General features: G+C 42.0%; 1 protein-coding gene across 1 annotated transcript in view; it reads left to right on the top strand.

Moving 5' to 3' along the window:
- Window positions 1-16114, top strand: part of LOC115478361 (mediator of RNA polymerase II transcription subunit 12-like protein) — a 72595-nt gene that overhangs the window by 39521 nt on the left and 16960 nt on the right. The window contains exons 11-17 of the mRNA XM_030215663.1: window positions 784-897; window positions 1933-2132; window positions 5151-5339; window positions 6270-6344; window positions 6445-6635; window positions 9872-10033; window positions 14450-14561. Of these exons, the coding sequence (XP_030071523.1) occupies window positions 784-897; window positions 1933-2132; window positions 5151-5339; window positions 6270-6344; window positions 6445-6635; window positions 9872-10033; window positions 14450-14561 (1043 nt within the window). The remainder of the gene's footprint in view (window positions 1-783; window positions 898-1932; window positions 2133-5150; window positions 5340-6269; window positions 6345-6444; window positions 6636-9871; window positions 10034-14449; window positions 14562-16114) is intronic.

Consider the following 16114-nt stretch of genomic DNA (forward strand, 5'->3'; position numbering starts at 1 on the left):
AAAATGTTCCTGCTAGTCTTCTGTGCCAGTTTAACAGTGGCTATCAGATTCATCCATAGGGGAGGAATAATGCTTAAGGCAGAATTCCTCATTGCAATGTATGGGGGGCAAGTGGAAGCCCAAATTGATTGTAAGCATGGCTTCCTTCTGCCTCTGTCCCCCACCGCTGTTTCTGCTTCCAGAACTGCTGTTCTCGTTTCTGCTTGCACTGCATGGTCCTCAGTGAGTTTGAGCCATGCTGTGACTGAGCTCCCTTGCTATTCTTGTGAGATTTGAGAACAGTGAAGGAGTTTGGGCATTGCGTGGTTCAGACTCGCTGGGGAACCAAGACGTGCCAGAAAAAAAAAAACCAGAACTGTTCTAGAAGCAGTGATGATTAAAAGACTGGGAAGAAGGCTGGCTTGGAGGTGATGGGGATATGTGGAAGCTAGCTTGTGAGAGGGACAAGTAGGGCTGAGACTTCCTGAGATAGTACTAGGGGGGTATCTGTATTGAGGGAAGAGTATGTGGGAAGAACAGCTGGGAAATTGCCCCCTGTGTGTCTTCATAATATAGCATTAAAATAGATTCCTTCCTGTTCCCTTTAACGCAGGCATCCTGTTATAAAATTAACCCCTTACTGGCCATTCTAACCCATTTTTTTTTGTTTTCAACATGCATTCATAACTGATACATTCCTATGCGGGTCAGGTCTGTTTTTTAAGTATTGTTTGTGAACTGGGAAATGTGTTCACTTGTTCTACAAGAGTCTTTTATTATGATTTTTGTTTTGTCTTATTTTAGGAAAATCTTCTGCAGGAATCCGTTCTTCATGTGACCGTCACCTTTTAACTGCTGCTCACAACAGCATAGAAGTTGGAGCTGTGTTTGCTGTCTTGAAAGCCATTCTAATGCTTGGTAAGACTGAAGGGGTGGTGTAAATGGGAGGATCATGGACAGTTCTGGGTGGCTTTTGGGTGTGGTTTTTGGTTACACATGCAATTATAGAATGAGGATGTTCCGCATGTAAATTTAGGTGGGGCATTTGCACCACGTTTTCGTTGGTGCAAATGGACACGCCTAAATTTATGTATGATCCCCAGAACTTAAGTGGTATTCTATAAAGAATTGCACTTATTCTTATAGAATAATACTTTTTTGGCACCGTATATTGAATCTAGCCTTGTATGTGTAGTGTGCAACAAGCGAGTCCAGGTACAGAAGGAGTGGATAGTCAGTTACCCACGTGTATTAAAGACGGGAGAAGAACCAAGCTTTCATCTGCTTCCACTGCTACTAATCATTTCTATAGTGCTACAAGATATACGCAGCACTGTACACATTACATGCAGGTACTTTCTTTGTCCCTAGAGGGCTCACAAAAGTTTTTGTACCTGGGGCAATGAAGGGTTAGTTGATTTGCCCGAGGTCACACAAAGCTGCAGTGGGAATTGAACCCAGGTTGCCAGGTTCAAAGCCTGCTGCGCTAACCATTAGGCCACGCCTCCACAATACATTGTAATTTGTGTTAGACCACAGATGGGGGTAGAGAGACCACTTCACAAAAGGAATAATTAAGAGAAGTTAAAGAGAGAAAAAAGTATGGCCAAGAAAGGAGGGCTCACAATCTAAGTTTTTGTAATTGGGGCAATGGAGAGTTAAGTGACTTGCCAAAGGTCATAAGGAGCTGCAGTGAGAATTTGGACCCAGGTCTCCAGGATCAAAGCCCAGTAACCATTAAACTACTCCTCTAGTCCAAGAAGTAAAAATAGTCTTAAGTTTGGTATAGCCCCTCTGGGAGAGGGTTCCGGAATATGGGGGCTACTCCTGAGAAGGATTGCGGATGAGTGAGATGGAGCATTATGAATACTAGCATGTGCTGTTTTCTCGTTAAATAATACCACCTGCATTAATCAATCTTTAAATAAAATTTTTGTGCTTCCTGCTGTCTAGGAGATGCTGAGATTGGCAACAGCAATATCAACTCCTCCTACAATGATGACTTCAGTATCAACTGTATTTTGGATGATATAAATGATGATGACATTTTGGGTGCCTCAAAGACTGTGAAGTCTGGTGGAAAAGCTGTATCCATAGAAACTGCTAGTCTAAGTGAATACGCTAGATATGTACTAAGAACTATATGCCAACAGGTAATGAGATAAATGGCACTTCCTATGTGGGTTTTTTTCCATACATTTTGCCTGTGGGGGGTTTGGCCAAAGACTTTTCACATGTTTTAGCGTAGTGTAATTCAAGAAAGGAAGTCAAAATATATGTTACATGTACATTTGTATAGGTGACCATACAGCATTTAAAAAGATTAGAAATGTTTTTTTTATTTAAAATAGATAACTCTGAACCTTTTTTTTTATATGCAGTTTGCTTTCTACTTTTGGTTTTCCACCACCTCTTCATTTCCAATTATTTTGTGTCCTAACTTGTACATGCATTCTGCATCCTACATATTTATTTATTTGTAGCATTTATACCCCGCTCTTTCCCGCTCGATAGCAGGTTCAGTGCGGCTTACAAAGTATGGGTTACAAAGTATCACAGAGATAACAGATCTAAGGAGTGGTTGTGTTTACTAGGACAAGAGGGAGAGATGTGGGGAGAGGGTAAAGGTATGGTAAAGTTAGTGGCATCATATATCATTGCTAGTTCAATATTTAGCACCTAAAGTCAATGTTGTTGTTGTTTTTTTTTTTAACACCAGCTACATCAGTCTAAAAGTTTGCATATTCAGTGCTACTATCTAGATAGTGCCCAGTGCGGAATATCCGAATAAGATGGTCAGCAGCGGAACTTATCATCATAGCGGCAATATTTAGTCTGCTATTCAGATAACTTAGCAGCCTTTTACTAAGCCATGTAAGCGTCTAAGCGTGCCAAAATGGAGTTACTGCACTGCTACCGTGTGGCTCTTGCGCTAATTTAATTTTTGACACGTGTCTGAAACGTGCATCTGAAAAATAATTTTTAATTTTGGACACGCGCCAAGTAGCATTTGACACGTGTAGGTCATTGCCACGTGAGTCTGTACCGCTAGGTCAATGGCTGGCAGTAAGGTCTCGGACCCAAAATGGATGCGTGGCGATTTAGATTTTGCCACACGTCCATTTTTGGCAAAAATTTAAAAAAGGCCTTTTTTACAGGTGTGCTGAAAAATGGATTGGCGCATGCCCAAAACTTGCACCTACGCTACCGCAAGCCATTTTTCAGCACGCCTTTGTAAATGGACCCCTTAGGACAGCAATATATTTGTCCTAAATTATCTGGATAACAGACTGAATGTTGCCACTATCCTGATAACTTCTGGGCCTACATACGCTCTGTCCTGGCTTTATCTGCATAGGACCCGAGCCTATAAATGGTGTCCAAATTTGGGTGCCGAATAAAATGAGCACCAAGCGCTATTCTATAAATAATGCTCCGAGTAGGGTGCTGTTTATAGAGTAGTGCATAATGCCAGTATCTGCACCCAACTTTGGGTGCAAGGATATATGCAAACTGAAACCTGGCATTGGGCATGGATCCCCTAAATTCAATAATACTGTGTGCATCTTTATTGAATGCCCCTCACTTGCCCATCTTCCTTCCATAGCCGCTCCCCCTTTTCAGTTGTACGCTAAGGGGGTCTTTTACAAAGGTGTGCTAGAATTTTTAGTGTACGCTAAATGCTAGAGACGCACATAGGAATATATGGGCATCCCTAACGTTTAGTGCGCATGCTAAAAATGCTAGTGCACCATTGTAAAATGGGCCCTAAGAGATTTACACGTGCATCTTTATAGACTAACACTTAGCAAGATGCGCACGTAAATTAGCACCAGTAATTGTTAGTGCCCAGTTATTGATGCTAATTGGCTCATTACTCAATGGAATTGCGTGAACAAGTTGGACGTGCGCAATTTTGAGCACAATATATAGAATCCAGAGGATAGTGTAGAGATGGTCTGTAGGAATATTCCAGATAACACCTCTGATTGTCCCAGACAGCAGTACTTATCCAAAGAGCAGGTGTTTTTGAACTTATCCCAATAGAAGCTTTTGAATATTGACCCCTGTGCTTTTTAGTTTTTCAAAGAGGGGTAGCTATTGACAAAAATTACCTGTGCAACATTTTGGTTACTGTAATTAAGAGATTTAGGTCTTTTTACCACCATCCCAATAACCATACATATAAAAGATTGGAATGATAAAAGACCAGGCCACGTGTATGAGAAAAGGAATTTATTAACTTACCAATAGAACATACAGAATTAAAATAATTTTTCTTATAGGAGTACAGTTCTGCTTATACAAACGTATTGGCTGAGACTGTCTCAAACAGTTTACTAATCATGCTGCTACTTATATACTGGTTCTACACAAAGCCTTTTCATAAAAGACATTGCTTCATTCTTTCACTCATCATCTTTCTCTCTTAGGTTGTACAGCCAAAAACTCCCTGCTACATTTCTGTTATCTCATGTTCTGTTCCCTGAACTCCTATTCACATATTCTAGCTACAGTGATGTCATTTAAAGGTGAAGGCCGACCAAACCAGGGGCGTAGCCAGACTTCGGCAGGAGGGGGGGCCAGAGCCCAAGGTGAGGGGGCACATCCCCCCCCCCCGCCAACGCCATCTTTGACCCCTCCCCCAGCATTGCCAACCCTCCCCCGTCGCCATCGCCGTCGAGTACCTGTGCTGGCGGGGGTGCCCAATCCCCGCCAGCCGAGGTTCTGTGTCTTCACTGAAGACTTTTCAGCCCGTCTCTGTGTCGGCGCGTTGCTGCAGACTGCTGCAGCAGCTGATCTGATTCTGCAAGCAGGAAGCCGATTCTCTTCGCATGGTATGAATTGCAGGACGTCAGGACAATTCATACCACGCAAAGAGAATCGGCTTCCCGCTTGCAGAATCAGATCAGCTGCTGCAGGCTGCAGCAATGCGCTGGCCCAGAGAGGGCTGAAGACACAGAACTTTGGCTGGCGGGGATTGGGGACCCCCGCCAGCACAGGTACTCGACGGCGATGGCGACGGGGGAGGGTTGGCGATGCCGGGGGAGGGGGTCCAGGGCCAAATCTGAGGGGGCCCAGGCCCCCCAGGCCCCACGTAGCTACGCCACTGGACCAAACTAACATCCCTTGATCCATAACCGTGCTACCATTTCTTCATTACTTAACAGGAGTGGGTAGGTGAGCACTGTCTGAAAGAACCCGAGAGATTATGCACAGACAAAGATCTCATTTTGGATCCAGTTCTTTCAAACAAGCAAGCACAGAAGTTGTTACAACTTATCTGTTACCCTCACGGCATGAAAGAATGCACAGAAGGAGACAGTCCACAAAGACAGCACATTAAGCGCATTCTCCAGGTAAGGAGATGTGGTGGGAGGGAACACAGTTTCAGAAACTCAGAACATTGCCTTGAGTAGTTTGTTTTCCATATTTTCACATCAACCTCCAGTTTAATCCACCCACAGTATTTTTGGACTCTGTATAGTGAATATTGGGAACCTTCTTCTATCCCCCAATTACTTTGTTGTTACAGGAGGTGTTTGTGAGGTATCTGACAACATGAAATGAAATAAAGACACACCTGCCCTACTAAGAGAGAGAGAGAGCAAAATGCCGTCCCACTTATCCAATCCACACCCCATTCCTATGTTAACTTAATTCAGATAAACAATTATGATTTTATATTTAAATCTTTTTATTAAAGTATAAAAAGGAAGAATATTCTGTTCAACTATTGTGTATAAATTACAAATAGAAAACAATAATAACAGCGAGCAGCTATAATAACCCTCCTCACCCTCTGCCCTTCCAACCCCAACAGTAGCTGATTTCTACTACCCCAGTTCATTAACAGAGTTTGTCCTCGTGAGCTCTGTCCCTGTCCCCATGGGATTTGTCCCCATCCCTGCCCCATCCCTGTGGGACCTGTCCCCGCCCCATCCCCGCAAGCTCTCTCCCCATCCCCATCCCCGCGGTTACTTCGGGTCCCCGTCCCCATGTCATTCTCTAGTGTGTACGTTCAACTACAGGCCATATGTTTTCAGTTTGAAAATGAGCTTGTTCTTTTCATGTTCAAAACCTAATAATTTTCATTTGTATAGGGTAGAGAAATGTGGCCACTGTGGTAATAACACATAAAATTTCTGAAGTACCAGGTACTATGAAATCTAATTCTACTACTAACTTGAATTCATAGCAGACCTTAATATACTGTTAAATGGAACAAAATATAAAGTAGCCATTCCATGAAGTCACATGATCCCAAATTTATTTCCTTCCTCTCTCAGAATCTTGATCAATGGACTCTGAGACAGTCATGGTTGGAGCTCCAGTTGATGATCAAACAGTGCATGAAGGAGCCCGTAAGTATTTTCTCTTAAATCTATTTAGTGCAAAATCAATGGAAGAGCTCAGGAGTGAGGATGGCAGACCTCAGCTTGGTTTATTTGTGTTTTACTGTAGGGCTCTGGATCTGTGGCAGAAATGAATGTGTTGCTGGATAATATTGCAAAAGCTACTATTGAAGTTTTTCAGCAATCTGCTGAACTAAACAGTACCTCAGCCACCATTGGAGTTAGCCTCTTCAACGCAATCTCTGCTGGAAACATAGACTCAAGTAACACAAGACAGACTGTAAAGAAAGCATTTCTAAGGTATTCAGCATGTGTGATAATTACAATAAATAATAGAATTCTTATTTTTGCCTTGAATACAGATTGTTTTGCAGATGAAAAATAATTTCATGGTGCATTCTATCAATTTGCAAGCATCTATTTTGGATGTATAATTAAGAAAATTAGGGTGGGGTTAGAGATCATTTAGAATTAGTGAACCACTCCCATGAGCATTGCTGCACTGTGAGACAAAATGGGCCTGATATTCAGACCATGGAAGTTATCTGAGCTGACTCCTGCAGTCAGCACTGAACCCGGATATCCAAAACTGGGCTGTTTCTGGTGACTGGCATTGAATATCCAGGTGTTTTTTTGGGCCAATTTCAACTTAGCTGGCCAAGCTGATATTCAGTGATGACCGGTTAAGTTGAAAGCAGCCAGAGATAGGCCTGCTATTTTGACGGCCTAATTTGGCAGCCAAACTTAGACGGCAATGAGCTGAATATTCATGGAGAGCGCTATATGGTAGTGAAACCTCACCCAGTGCATCCCAGGATGCACTGGGTAGGCAGGGTGCTCCCATTTTGAGGCGGTGCTAATGGGAGGAGGGGAAGGAGTGCTACTCCCTCCCTCTCTTTTCAAGGTATGAGGGGTTTTGGGGTCTGGGGTGGGGCACTAGACCACCAGGCTACCCTTGGGTGGGTGGGCGGGGTCCCACTGGACCACCAAGGGTTTTTTAAATTGTTGGAGAGCTTTGTGTAAGGGGTAGGGGTGTCTGGGGGTCCACTGTACCTCTAGCCCCTCTTGTGTTGGGGGGGGTCTGGAGGTCCACCAGACCTCCATGCCCATGTGGGGGTGGGGGGGCCCTGGAAGCATGCAAATACATGTTGGACAGGGTCCTCCAATTTCTCCCCAATGCCCTTTCAAACCTTAATGCAATACCATTGGCCAGATACTTTCAAAGTTGGTGCCCTGGGCTCTGATTGGCTCTGGCGTTCAAATCTAGCCAGGAGGTACTGGATTTTCTTTTGTCTCAAGCTTGGGGGTACAGAGGAGAAACATTTCTGTCCTGAGACCCTACTCAAGACTTGTGAGCAGTGATTTCCTGAAACTCCCCAGGTGCTACCCAGGTAGTAACAAGTTAGATAGTTTTAAGGTTGATCCTTGTTTTTGTTATCTGTTATTGCTTGCTGTACCTTTTCACCTGGTTTTTCAAGCATTCACTGTTTTACTGTAACAATATACCTATTAGTTTATTGACTCTGCTGTTCTGGGCTGACTAAGAATCCTGGTGGTTTGTGCTTTGAGTCTGTGAGTACTTTCTAGGAACTGTGGGACCCCTGGGAGTGTGGCCCCAGTGTCCTGGAAATCACCGGGGAATAATTTGTGAGTGGGAGACCCATCTAGTGGCAAGTGGAGCCTAGTGTGTGGTGTGGTTGGTTGGCTAGTATAGAGCATGTGCCCAGGTGCAGGTGGGCCTGTCCCTCTAGTGAAACATGCTGGGCATGCAAGGCCCTGTACAGCTGCCCATGTCACCCCTTCATAAGACCGACCCTGTCCTTAGTGGGATATTGCCTCCAAAACTGAACACAGTACTCCTGAGGCCTCACCAGTGATCTGGTCCTTTCTGCTGGTTATGTCAAACTCTAGGCAGTCTAAACTTATATTGTTTTGCAACCATGAAATTCTCAGACACTGTTAACCCAAGGTCTCTTTCCTGGTTTATGTACATCAACCTCTCACTCTCTAATGCATACAGCTTCTTTGGATTTTTGGATCTTTTATCCATCACCTTGCACTTTTTCCACATTAAAACTTAATCACCAAGCAATAGATCATTCTTCTAATTTTTGTAGATCACTCTTCATTTTGTCTGAGTGTCCTGTGTTGCCAATATTCATATCTTACAAAAGGCAAGCTTTGTCTTCTAATTCTGTGCAGTATCACTCACAAGGATTTAAAAGAATCAGGTCTCAGGACTAGTCCCTGAGGCAGTCACCTACTCACTTTTCTCTCATCTGAATGAGTTCCATTAACACCACCCTTTGTCCACTTTCACTCAACCACTTTCTTAATCCAGTTCACTTCCTCGGGTCCCAACTCAGACTGCTCAGTTTATTCATAAGCCTCCAATGAGGGACAGCAACTAAGACTTTGCTGAGATCCAAACAGACTACATCCAGCATATGTCTTGCTTTGGTCACTCAGTTGAAGAAATCAATTATATTGATTTGGCACAGTCTGTGATTGGTAAAACCATATTGCCTCAGATCTTGCAACCCATTGGATTGTAGAACCTTCACTATCTTCTCATTCAGTAGGGTCCTCATTAATTCTCCCATCGCTGAGGTAAGGCCCTTCTCCAATCCCACAGTATCTCTCCTGTCTCCAAGGATCTGTTAAACACATCTCTTAGAGGTGTGGTTTTCAACCCAGCCCTTGGGTCATACCTAGCCGGTTGTGTTTTTAGAATATCCATAATGAATATGCATGAACTATATTTGTATAAATAAAGAGAGATTTGCATGCACTTCTTCTTGCATATTCATTGTGTATATCTTGAGAACCTGAGTGGCTGGTGTGTCTTGAGGATTGGGTTGAGAACCATTGCTTTAGAGGACCTCTCTGAGCACCTTTGGTATTCTCAAATGTATATCTACTATGCATGAATATATAACTCACCTTAAACTACAACGAAAAGGGCACAAGCCAAATCCAGACAAATAATAATAATTTTATCCACTTTGTTTTGTAGTTTGTTCATAAATAATTTCTTCCGTGAACAGTATGGTGTCTGCTTCATTCCCCTATGTATCTTTATTAGTCATCTGTGGTTCTTCAGGATTTTCTTCAAGGAACACTGAACAGAAGTATGGGTTTTTTTTTTGTTAAATAGTTTTTATTGATTAAAGCTTTTCCAGAAGAACACAGAATGAATAACAAGGCGAACAACCATCAGAAGTATTTGACTGTTCCTGAGCCTCCTCTGTCTTTCCTGTTTTCTGAGTTTCTTTTCATGTCCTGTTTTGTCTTCCTGTACTCACTCTCTGCTTTTCCTGAGCTGTTTCTGCCGTGCACCTCAGGCTAGTATGGTTAACAGTGGACTGGATGTAGTCACTGATATAATGCATTTGGATTTCTTTGGCCATCCATGCCTTTCCTATATGACTCAGACTGATGAGATCCAATAGTAGCTTCTTGGCAGTGTTTTGAATATTAACTAAATGGGTGTTTGTACAAATACCATGTTCTAATGATGTTTATTTTGTCTTTAGTTCCTCTGAACGGAGAGGCGTTTGGCTGGTGGCCCCTCTGATAGCAAAACTTCCTACCTCAGTACAAGGCAGAGTGCTGAAAGCAGCTGGAGAAGAGCTAGAAAAGGGTCAACACCTGGGGTCATCCTCAAAAAAGGAAAGAGATAGGCAAAAGCAGAAAAGGTAATCAGCATGAGAAAATTAATTCCATTAGTGAAAATGAGATTTTCTTTGAGAGAGAAGTTTAGATAACTCATATTTGTCTTCCTCACAAATGCATCTTTCAGCATAGATCATTACTTATTCCTTATTGCTTGAAATGTTGTGTCTTTAAAGAACAGCTCCCAGCTGTGGAGCAGTTTGCTTTTTAATAACAGACCTGGTTTTCACTTACTGTTTATTTATTTATTTTTTTTGACAGAAGAATGCAGGCAACTGGTACATAATAGGGTAATGAAACATTGAAAGCTGTCAGCCTGATTTTCAAAGAATTTCTGAGCATTCTAAATTCAGGGACCTGAGTTGGATGCTAAATTTAGGCACCTTTGGTCAACTGAATTAAGCATATAATATTTAGCTGCTATCGGAGCTTCACATTAAATTGAGTTGCCTTCAAATTGAGGTACCTAAACTTAACTGCCCAGCACTGAAAATCACCATTTGAGGTCGATGCAGAAAGCCATGCAGCAGAGCCACCCACAGCTTCTATTGTGAACTTGAAACTGTACCATGGTTATATGGTACTGAAGCCCCGCCCAGTGCATTACAGGATGCACCAGGCAGGGCGTCACCATTTTGAATGCAGAGCTTGCAGGAAAAGGGAGTGCAGCTCCCTCCTCCTGCTTCAAGGTATGAGGGGGGGGGGGTTGGGGAGCTTAGGGAGCACTAGGCCACCAGGGCAGCTGGGCGGTGCTCACTGGGCCACCAGGGATACCTTTTTGCATGGGAGGGTAGTCTGTAAGCGTGCAGATGCATGCTGGACAGGGCTCTCCATTCCTCCCCAATTCTCTGTAACCCTAAAAACAGCTCCAAGCTGGCATAGGGTTTGCTGCGGGAGCAGTGCCAATATTTGGCGCTGTCCGCTGAGCATTGGGGAAGAATACCTAATGCCCTGTTTAACATGCATTTGCATTCTACTAGCAGGTCAGAGCTGGCGAGCTCGAAACATGTGCTCACTGGCTTTGATCATAGGACTCAGGCAAAAGCAGGTGCTAGTCCATGCTAATGGCCTCTAGCGCCGCATTTGCCTTTGATCATCTGCCCCCTTATGTGTTAGAATAAACCCCTCTCTCCAACAATAAGCAGTGACTGTCTTTCTACTGGGTTGTACCCATAAAAGCTTATTGTTGCAAGGAAATTGTTAGTGAAATGGTACCAAAAAAAAGAACCAAAAAGGAATCTGTTCAGAAGCCAGCAGCTTAGAACTATGAATATAGGAGCAAAGGCCAACGTATGTGATCCACTGAGTGTAAAGGTACCAAGACTAGGTTACAAATAAAATAACAGATAAAGGCTATACAAATTTGGTGGGATAAATTTGGGCACCTTTCATTTTTGAACGTTTTGGTGGTCATATACTAAGGTGCGCTAACGTTTTTACCTTGTGTTAAACGCCGAAACTCCCACAGTGTTTAGCATCAGCTGATTTTTAGCGTGAGCTAAAAATGCTAGTGCACCTTAGTAAAAGACCTCCTTTGTATACTGTAGGGTCAAAATTGGTTAAATTATATCCGTAACTTCCTATGGATTTCAGAGATATAGATCTTTTAAAGTTTGCTATTTTTAAAATACTAGTAAAAAAGCCCCGTTTCTGATGCAAATGAAACAGGGGCTAGCAATGTTTTCTTCTGTGTGCATGTGGGAGTGTGTGTGTCCCTGCCCTCTGGCCTCTCTCCCCTCCCCCCTCTGAGTCCTTCACTGTTACAGAGCCAGCGATTTGATTTCGTGCTCTGCTGTTTTCCTTCACTGACTGTATTACAGAGAGGGCGGGGCAGACACTCATAGGGAAACCGGATATCTCGCCCCCTTCACACTTCCGGCTGGAGGCTTCATAGAACGTTGGTGTTGCCTTTTATATAGAGAGATATTTTTAAAAAAATGTATTTTTTTTAATGATAAATGTTTCTCATTTTGTAAACCTGAGACTGAAATTTTGTAGGATTGTGTAATTGATATCCCTCTATCTTGTGGTATAAATTAGTCACATACCTCACTTTTGGTGCCTTTTTGCCCAGCGGGTGAACTCTGGGATAAAAGTTTCTACATTGCTCATTTTTCAGTGGTGGCATTGAGCCTATAGTTTTTAAATACCAGCTGCAGTATTTAAAAAAAAATAACATACATTCAATTTTCTTGAAATATATTACTTTGGCAGCAGTAATATACATATAAAGCCATCAGTACCGCCAGCCCTATGTATAGCACAATATTCAGTTGTTACATGATTTGATTAAAAACTGCCCTTTTACTAAGGTGCACTAATGGATTTGGTGCACGCTAAATGCTAAGAAGCCCATTTTATACCTATGGGCTTCTAAGCATTTAGTACATGCTAATCATTAGCGTGTTCTAAATCCGTTAGTGCACCTTTGTAAAAGGACCCCCATAGATAGCAGCTAAATATCAGAAATGTAATTGGTTCATTTGCCCTATCTTTGCCTCCAGCACTATCAGAATATTGCTGCTAAAAGCCCGCAGATAAGGGTCTTACACATTTAGTGACAGCCACTAAACATATTGGGCCCTTTGTTTCCAAGAAGTCCTTTTACTAAGGTGCGCTAACAGATTTAGGGCCAGAGATAGAGGGCAGACTTGGATGGAAGGGAGAGAGAGGGCAGACAGTGGATGGAAGGCGCAGGGAGAGAGGGCAGACATTGGATGGAGGGAATGGCAGAGAGGGCAGACACTGGATGGCAGAGAGAGAGAGAGAGAGATATGCTGGATGGAAGGAAGACAGTGAAAAGAAGATGAGGAAAGCAGAAACCAGAGACAACAAACTGTGTAAATAAAATATATATTTTTATTTTTTTGCTTTAGGATAAAGTAGTATTGTAGATGTTTTAATAAATGTTTATAAATAGAACATGTAAATAAGGTAATCTTTTTATTGGACTACTTTAAATACATTTTGACTAACTTTCGGAGAACAAAACCAGGATAGGATACTGTAACAGCACTATACTGTATTGACCTGAGGAAGGAGGTTTTGGCCTCTGAAAGCAAAATGTATTAGTCCAATAAAATGGTATTATTTTATTTTCTATATTTGTTTTATTTCTATTTGTTAATTTGTAAAGTGGTGATTGGTACTTGTTAGTTTTTTTCAAATTTACATCTGCTGTCTTTATATTTTGCACAGTACTAGGGGACAGTTTCTGTGGTGTTGCATTGTATTCAGAGTCTGGCACCCTAGGTACGCAACTGGGTGCGAGTCCTGGGTGTAAGCGCTAGTCTATAGAGCACACCTAACTTTAAGTATGGCTTATAGAATAGCACTTTTTTCAGCACCATATGTAGAATTTACCCTTATATATAGAAATTAGGGGGCATCTGTACAGTAGAGGGGAGGGCAATAATAAGACCGAGTGGAAAGACCTTTGGTTATTGCCCAGTGTAAGTTATTGTAAGCTTCTTTTCATTTGTAATGTAATAAATAATGTAAGTTTTAACCAGTTTTAAATGGTTTTCTTGTAACTTAAAAACAATGACAGTTAAAAAAAAATATTAAAGTTGCAGGCAATTGCTGTTTCATAAAGTATAAAAAAATGTGAAGGTGAATATTATCCAACCCATATACGCTTAAATTTGTTTTTGATATAGTTTAGAAATGTGGCGTTTGTTTTAAAAACTATTACACAGTCAAAAAGTCCATTGACATTAACATTAATATTGATAGCTAACATGTGTGTGCAAGGGGAAGGCAATTTATTTTGTTACTGTTTATTTGATATGAATGAACCTCATTCTGTTTCCCCTCCTGTAGCCTAGCCTAGTCATTTGAACTGGAATCTTGACTTTCTGTATTGGTTTCTGAGGGGTCCTTTTACTAAGTTGCGGTGAAAATGGGCCCTGCGATAGCGGCGGGGGCTGTTTTTCCCCGCTAACCAAGGCCCTTTTTACTGCAGCGGTTAAAAAGCCCCTAAAAAAATGGTCATGCGGTAAGATTATTCCTACCATGTGGGGGGAGCACATAGCGCCACCCATTGAGGGGCGGTAAGGGCTCCCATGGTAACCCAGCGTATACCGGGCAGCGAGCAACGATGCCCAATTACTGCCAGATAAGTGCCATGCTATAAAATTTTAAAATTTTGCTGGCGCGCCAGAAATGACACACACTTGAGACAGAACTACCATCAGCGGCCATGCTGGGCTGGCAGTAGTTCCAGGTTAATGGGCAGTAAGTCCATGTTGGGCTTACCGATGCTTTTTAAAAGGACCCCTGAGTGCCGTGCATGACTTGAATCTTAAGCTTTTCATTTTATGTGAGTAATTTCAGCTTTGCTGGGATGATGTGGAGTAGTTTGTTTTGGGGAAGGACAGGACAGTAAAATGAAGTATAACTCTGGTAACTGAAATATTGTGCGTTTGCCTCCTTTAAAGCATGTCTCTCTTGAGTCAGCAACCTTTCCTTTCTTTGGTACTTACCTGCCTTAAGGGACAGGATGAGCAACGGGAGGGGCTTCTAACTTCACTGCAAAATCAAGTTAACCAGGTAAAATGAACACAGTACAAATCCTTGTAATGAATTACAATAGTCTCAGCTTTGCAAACATATCAAGTAGCACAAAACAGTGAAATAAAACAATGAGACTTAGGCTTAAAATTAGCATATTTTATATTTAGCTTCTGCAATGAGAGAAGACAGTTCAGTTCTGTCCCATAGTTGAAGTTGCTTATTTTCCATCTTACTTCCAAAATATATTTGTTGCTGTCCCTGTTTCTGCCCTGTTTCCCCACAAAGAGTTGCCTGCTGTCTTAACTGTGTGAGTTGACCCTTTCATAAGGACCATTGTAAACATTCCTGTTTTTCTAACAAGTCACCGATCTGGAACTTTTTTGAATAGTGATACATTGGTTTCATTCATTTTCCTAACAGTGGAAGGTGGAGGCTGCTGCTTGCCCCAACCTGGTCTCTTTCTTTTTTTTTTTTAAATCATTGATTTTAGGCAGTCAGCATGCAAGTTATGGAACACTGGAATATGTGCTAAGGTGGCTGGGTTTCTCAAGCATTTCTTTTCACTTGTTATGAAACCTTTGCATTGGGTTCCCCCCTATCCTTGCTGCTCTGCAGTATGTCCCATGTTGTCTGGATGGGAGGCATGAAGGCTTCCCCAGAGTTTAACGGTATTATGTTGAAGGCAAGTTCCTTGGTGTTCAGTCTTGCTCATGCTTGACTATATATGTGTATATAAATATTTCTGTGAAGGTTGCCTTTGACTGGTCTTGAGTTTTTCTGTTGACAAGCAGCATTGAATCAGGCACACAAGTGGTTGAAGTTATTCAGTGTGCTGGGATGGAACATCTGTCTCAGAGCTAAGCGTAAATTTCTGAGCATGCATAGCCATTCCCATGCGCAGTGGTCTCCTTGGTCTCCCCTGGTTTTTTTTTCAGCTATGCCAAACAGATTTAGAACGGAACCTCTCCTGTCTCCAAAGGGATTTTTCTGGTTGATTAGTTTTCTTTAGTTTATTATTTATTAGGATTTATTTACTGCCTTTTTGAAGGAATTCACTCAAGGTGGTGTACAGTAAGAATAGAACAAACATGAGCAATAGGCAATTACAGCAGTAAAAATATTCAAATAACAATACAAAGTATGGCATGGTATACTACTTAAATATGTCAGCACAATACGTAATAGAACATTTTAATTGATAGTGAAGGGTACATCAAAGATGTAACATATAGATAGGTAAGAGAGTAAGAAGCGTTAGAAAGTAAGGTGACTAATTTAAAGAAAGTTGCACACGAGGTCAGAGAGATGGTTAAATATTATCTCAGCTAGGGTAGGAGTGGATAAACATGTCCTACTGCAGTATATGCAGCTCAAGTTACTCCTTGTGTGTGTGAGTGAGACTAACAAGTTAGTTACGTCTTCCATTAAAGGCCTAGTTGAAGAGCCAAGCTTCCTGAACTAGAGATAGTCTTGTGTTAAGAGGAGCCTTTCAGGCAGTGCATTCCAGTGTGTGGGGGCTACTCTGGAGAAGGCTTGCTTGCAGGTATCATATTGTGTAATGTCTTTTGGAGAGGGTGTGGTTAGTTATA

The sequence above is a fragment of the Microcaecilia unicolor genome, chromosome 10 (assembly GCF_901765095.1).
Source record: "Microcaecilia unicolor chromosome 10, aMicUni1.1, whole genome shotgun sequence".
In the NCBI taxonomy this organism is placed as follows: domain Eukaryota; kingdom Metazoa; phylum Chordata; class Amphibia; order Gymnophiona; family Siphonopidae; genus Microcaecilia; species Microcaecilia unicolor.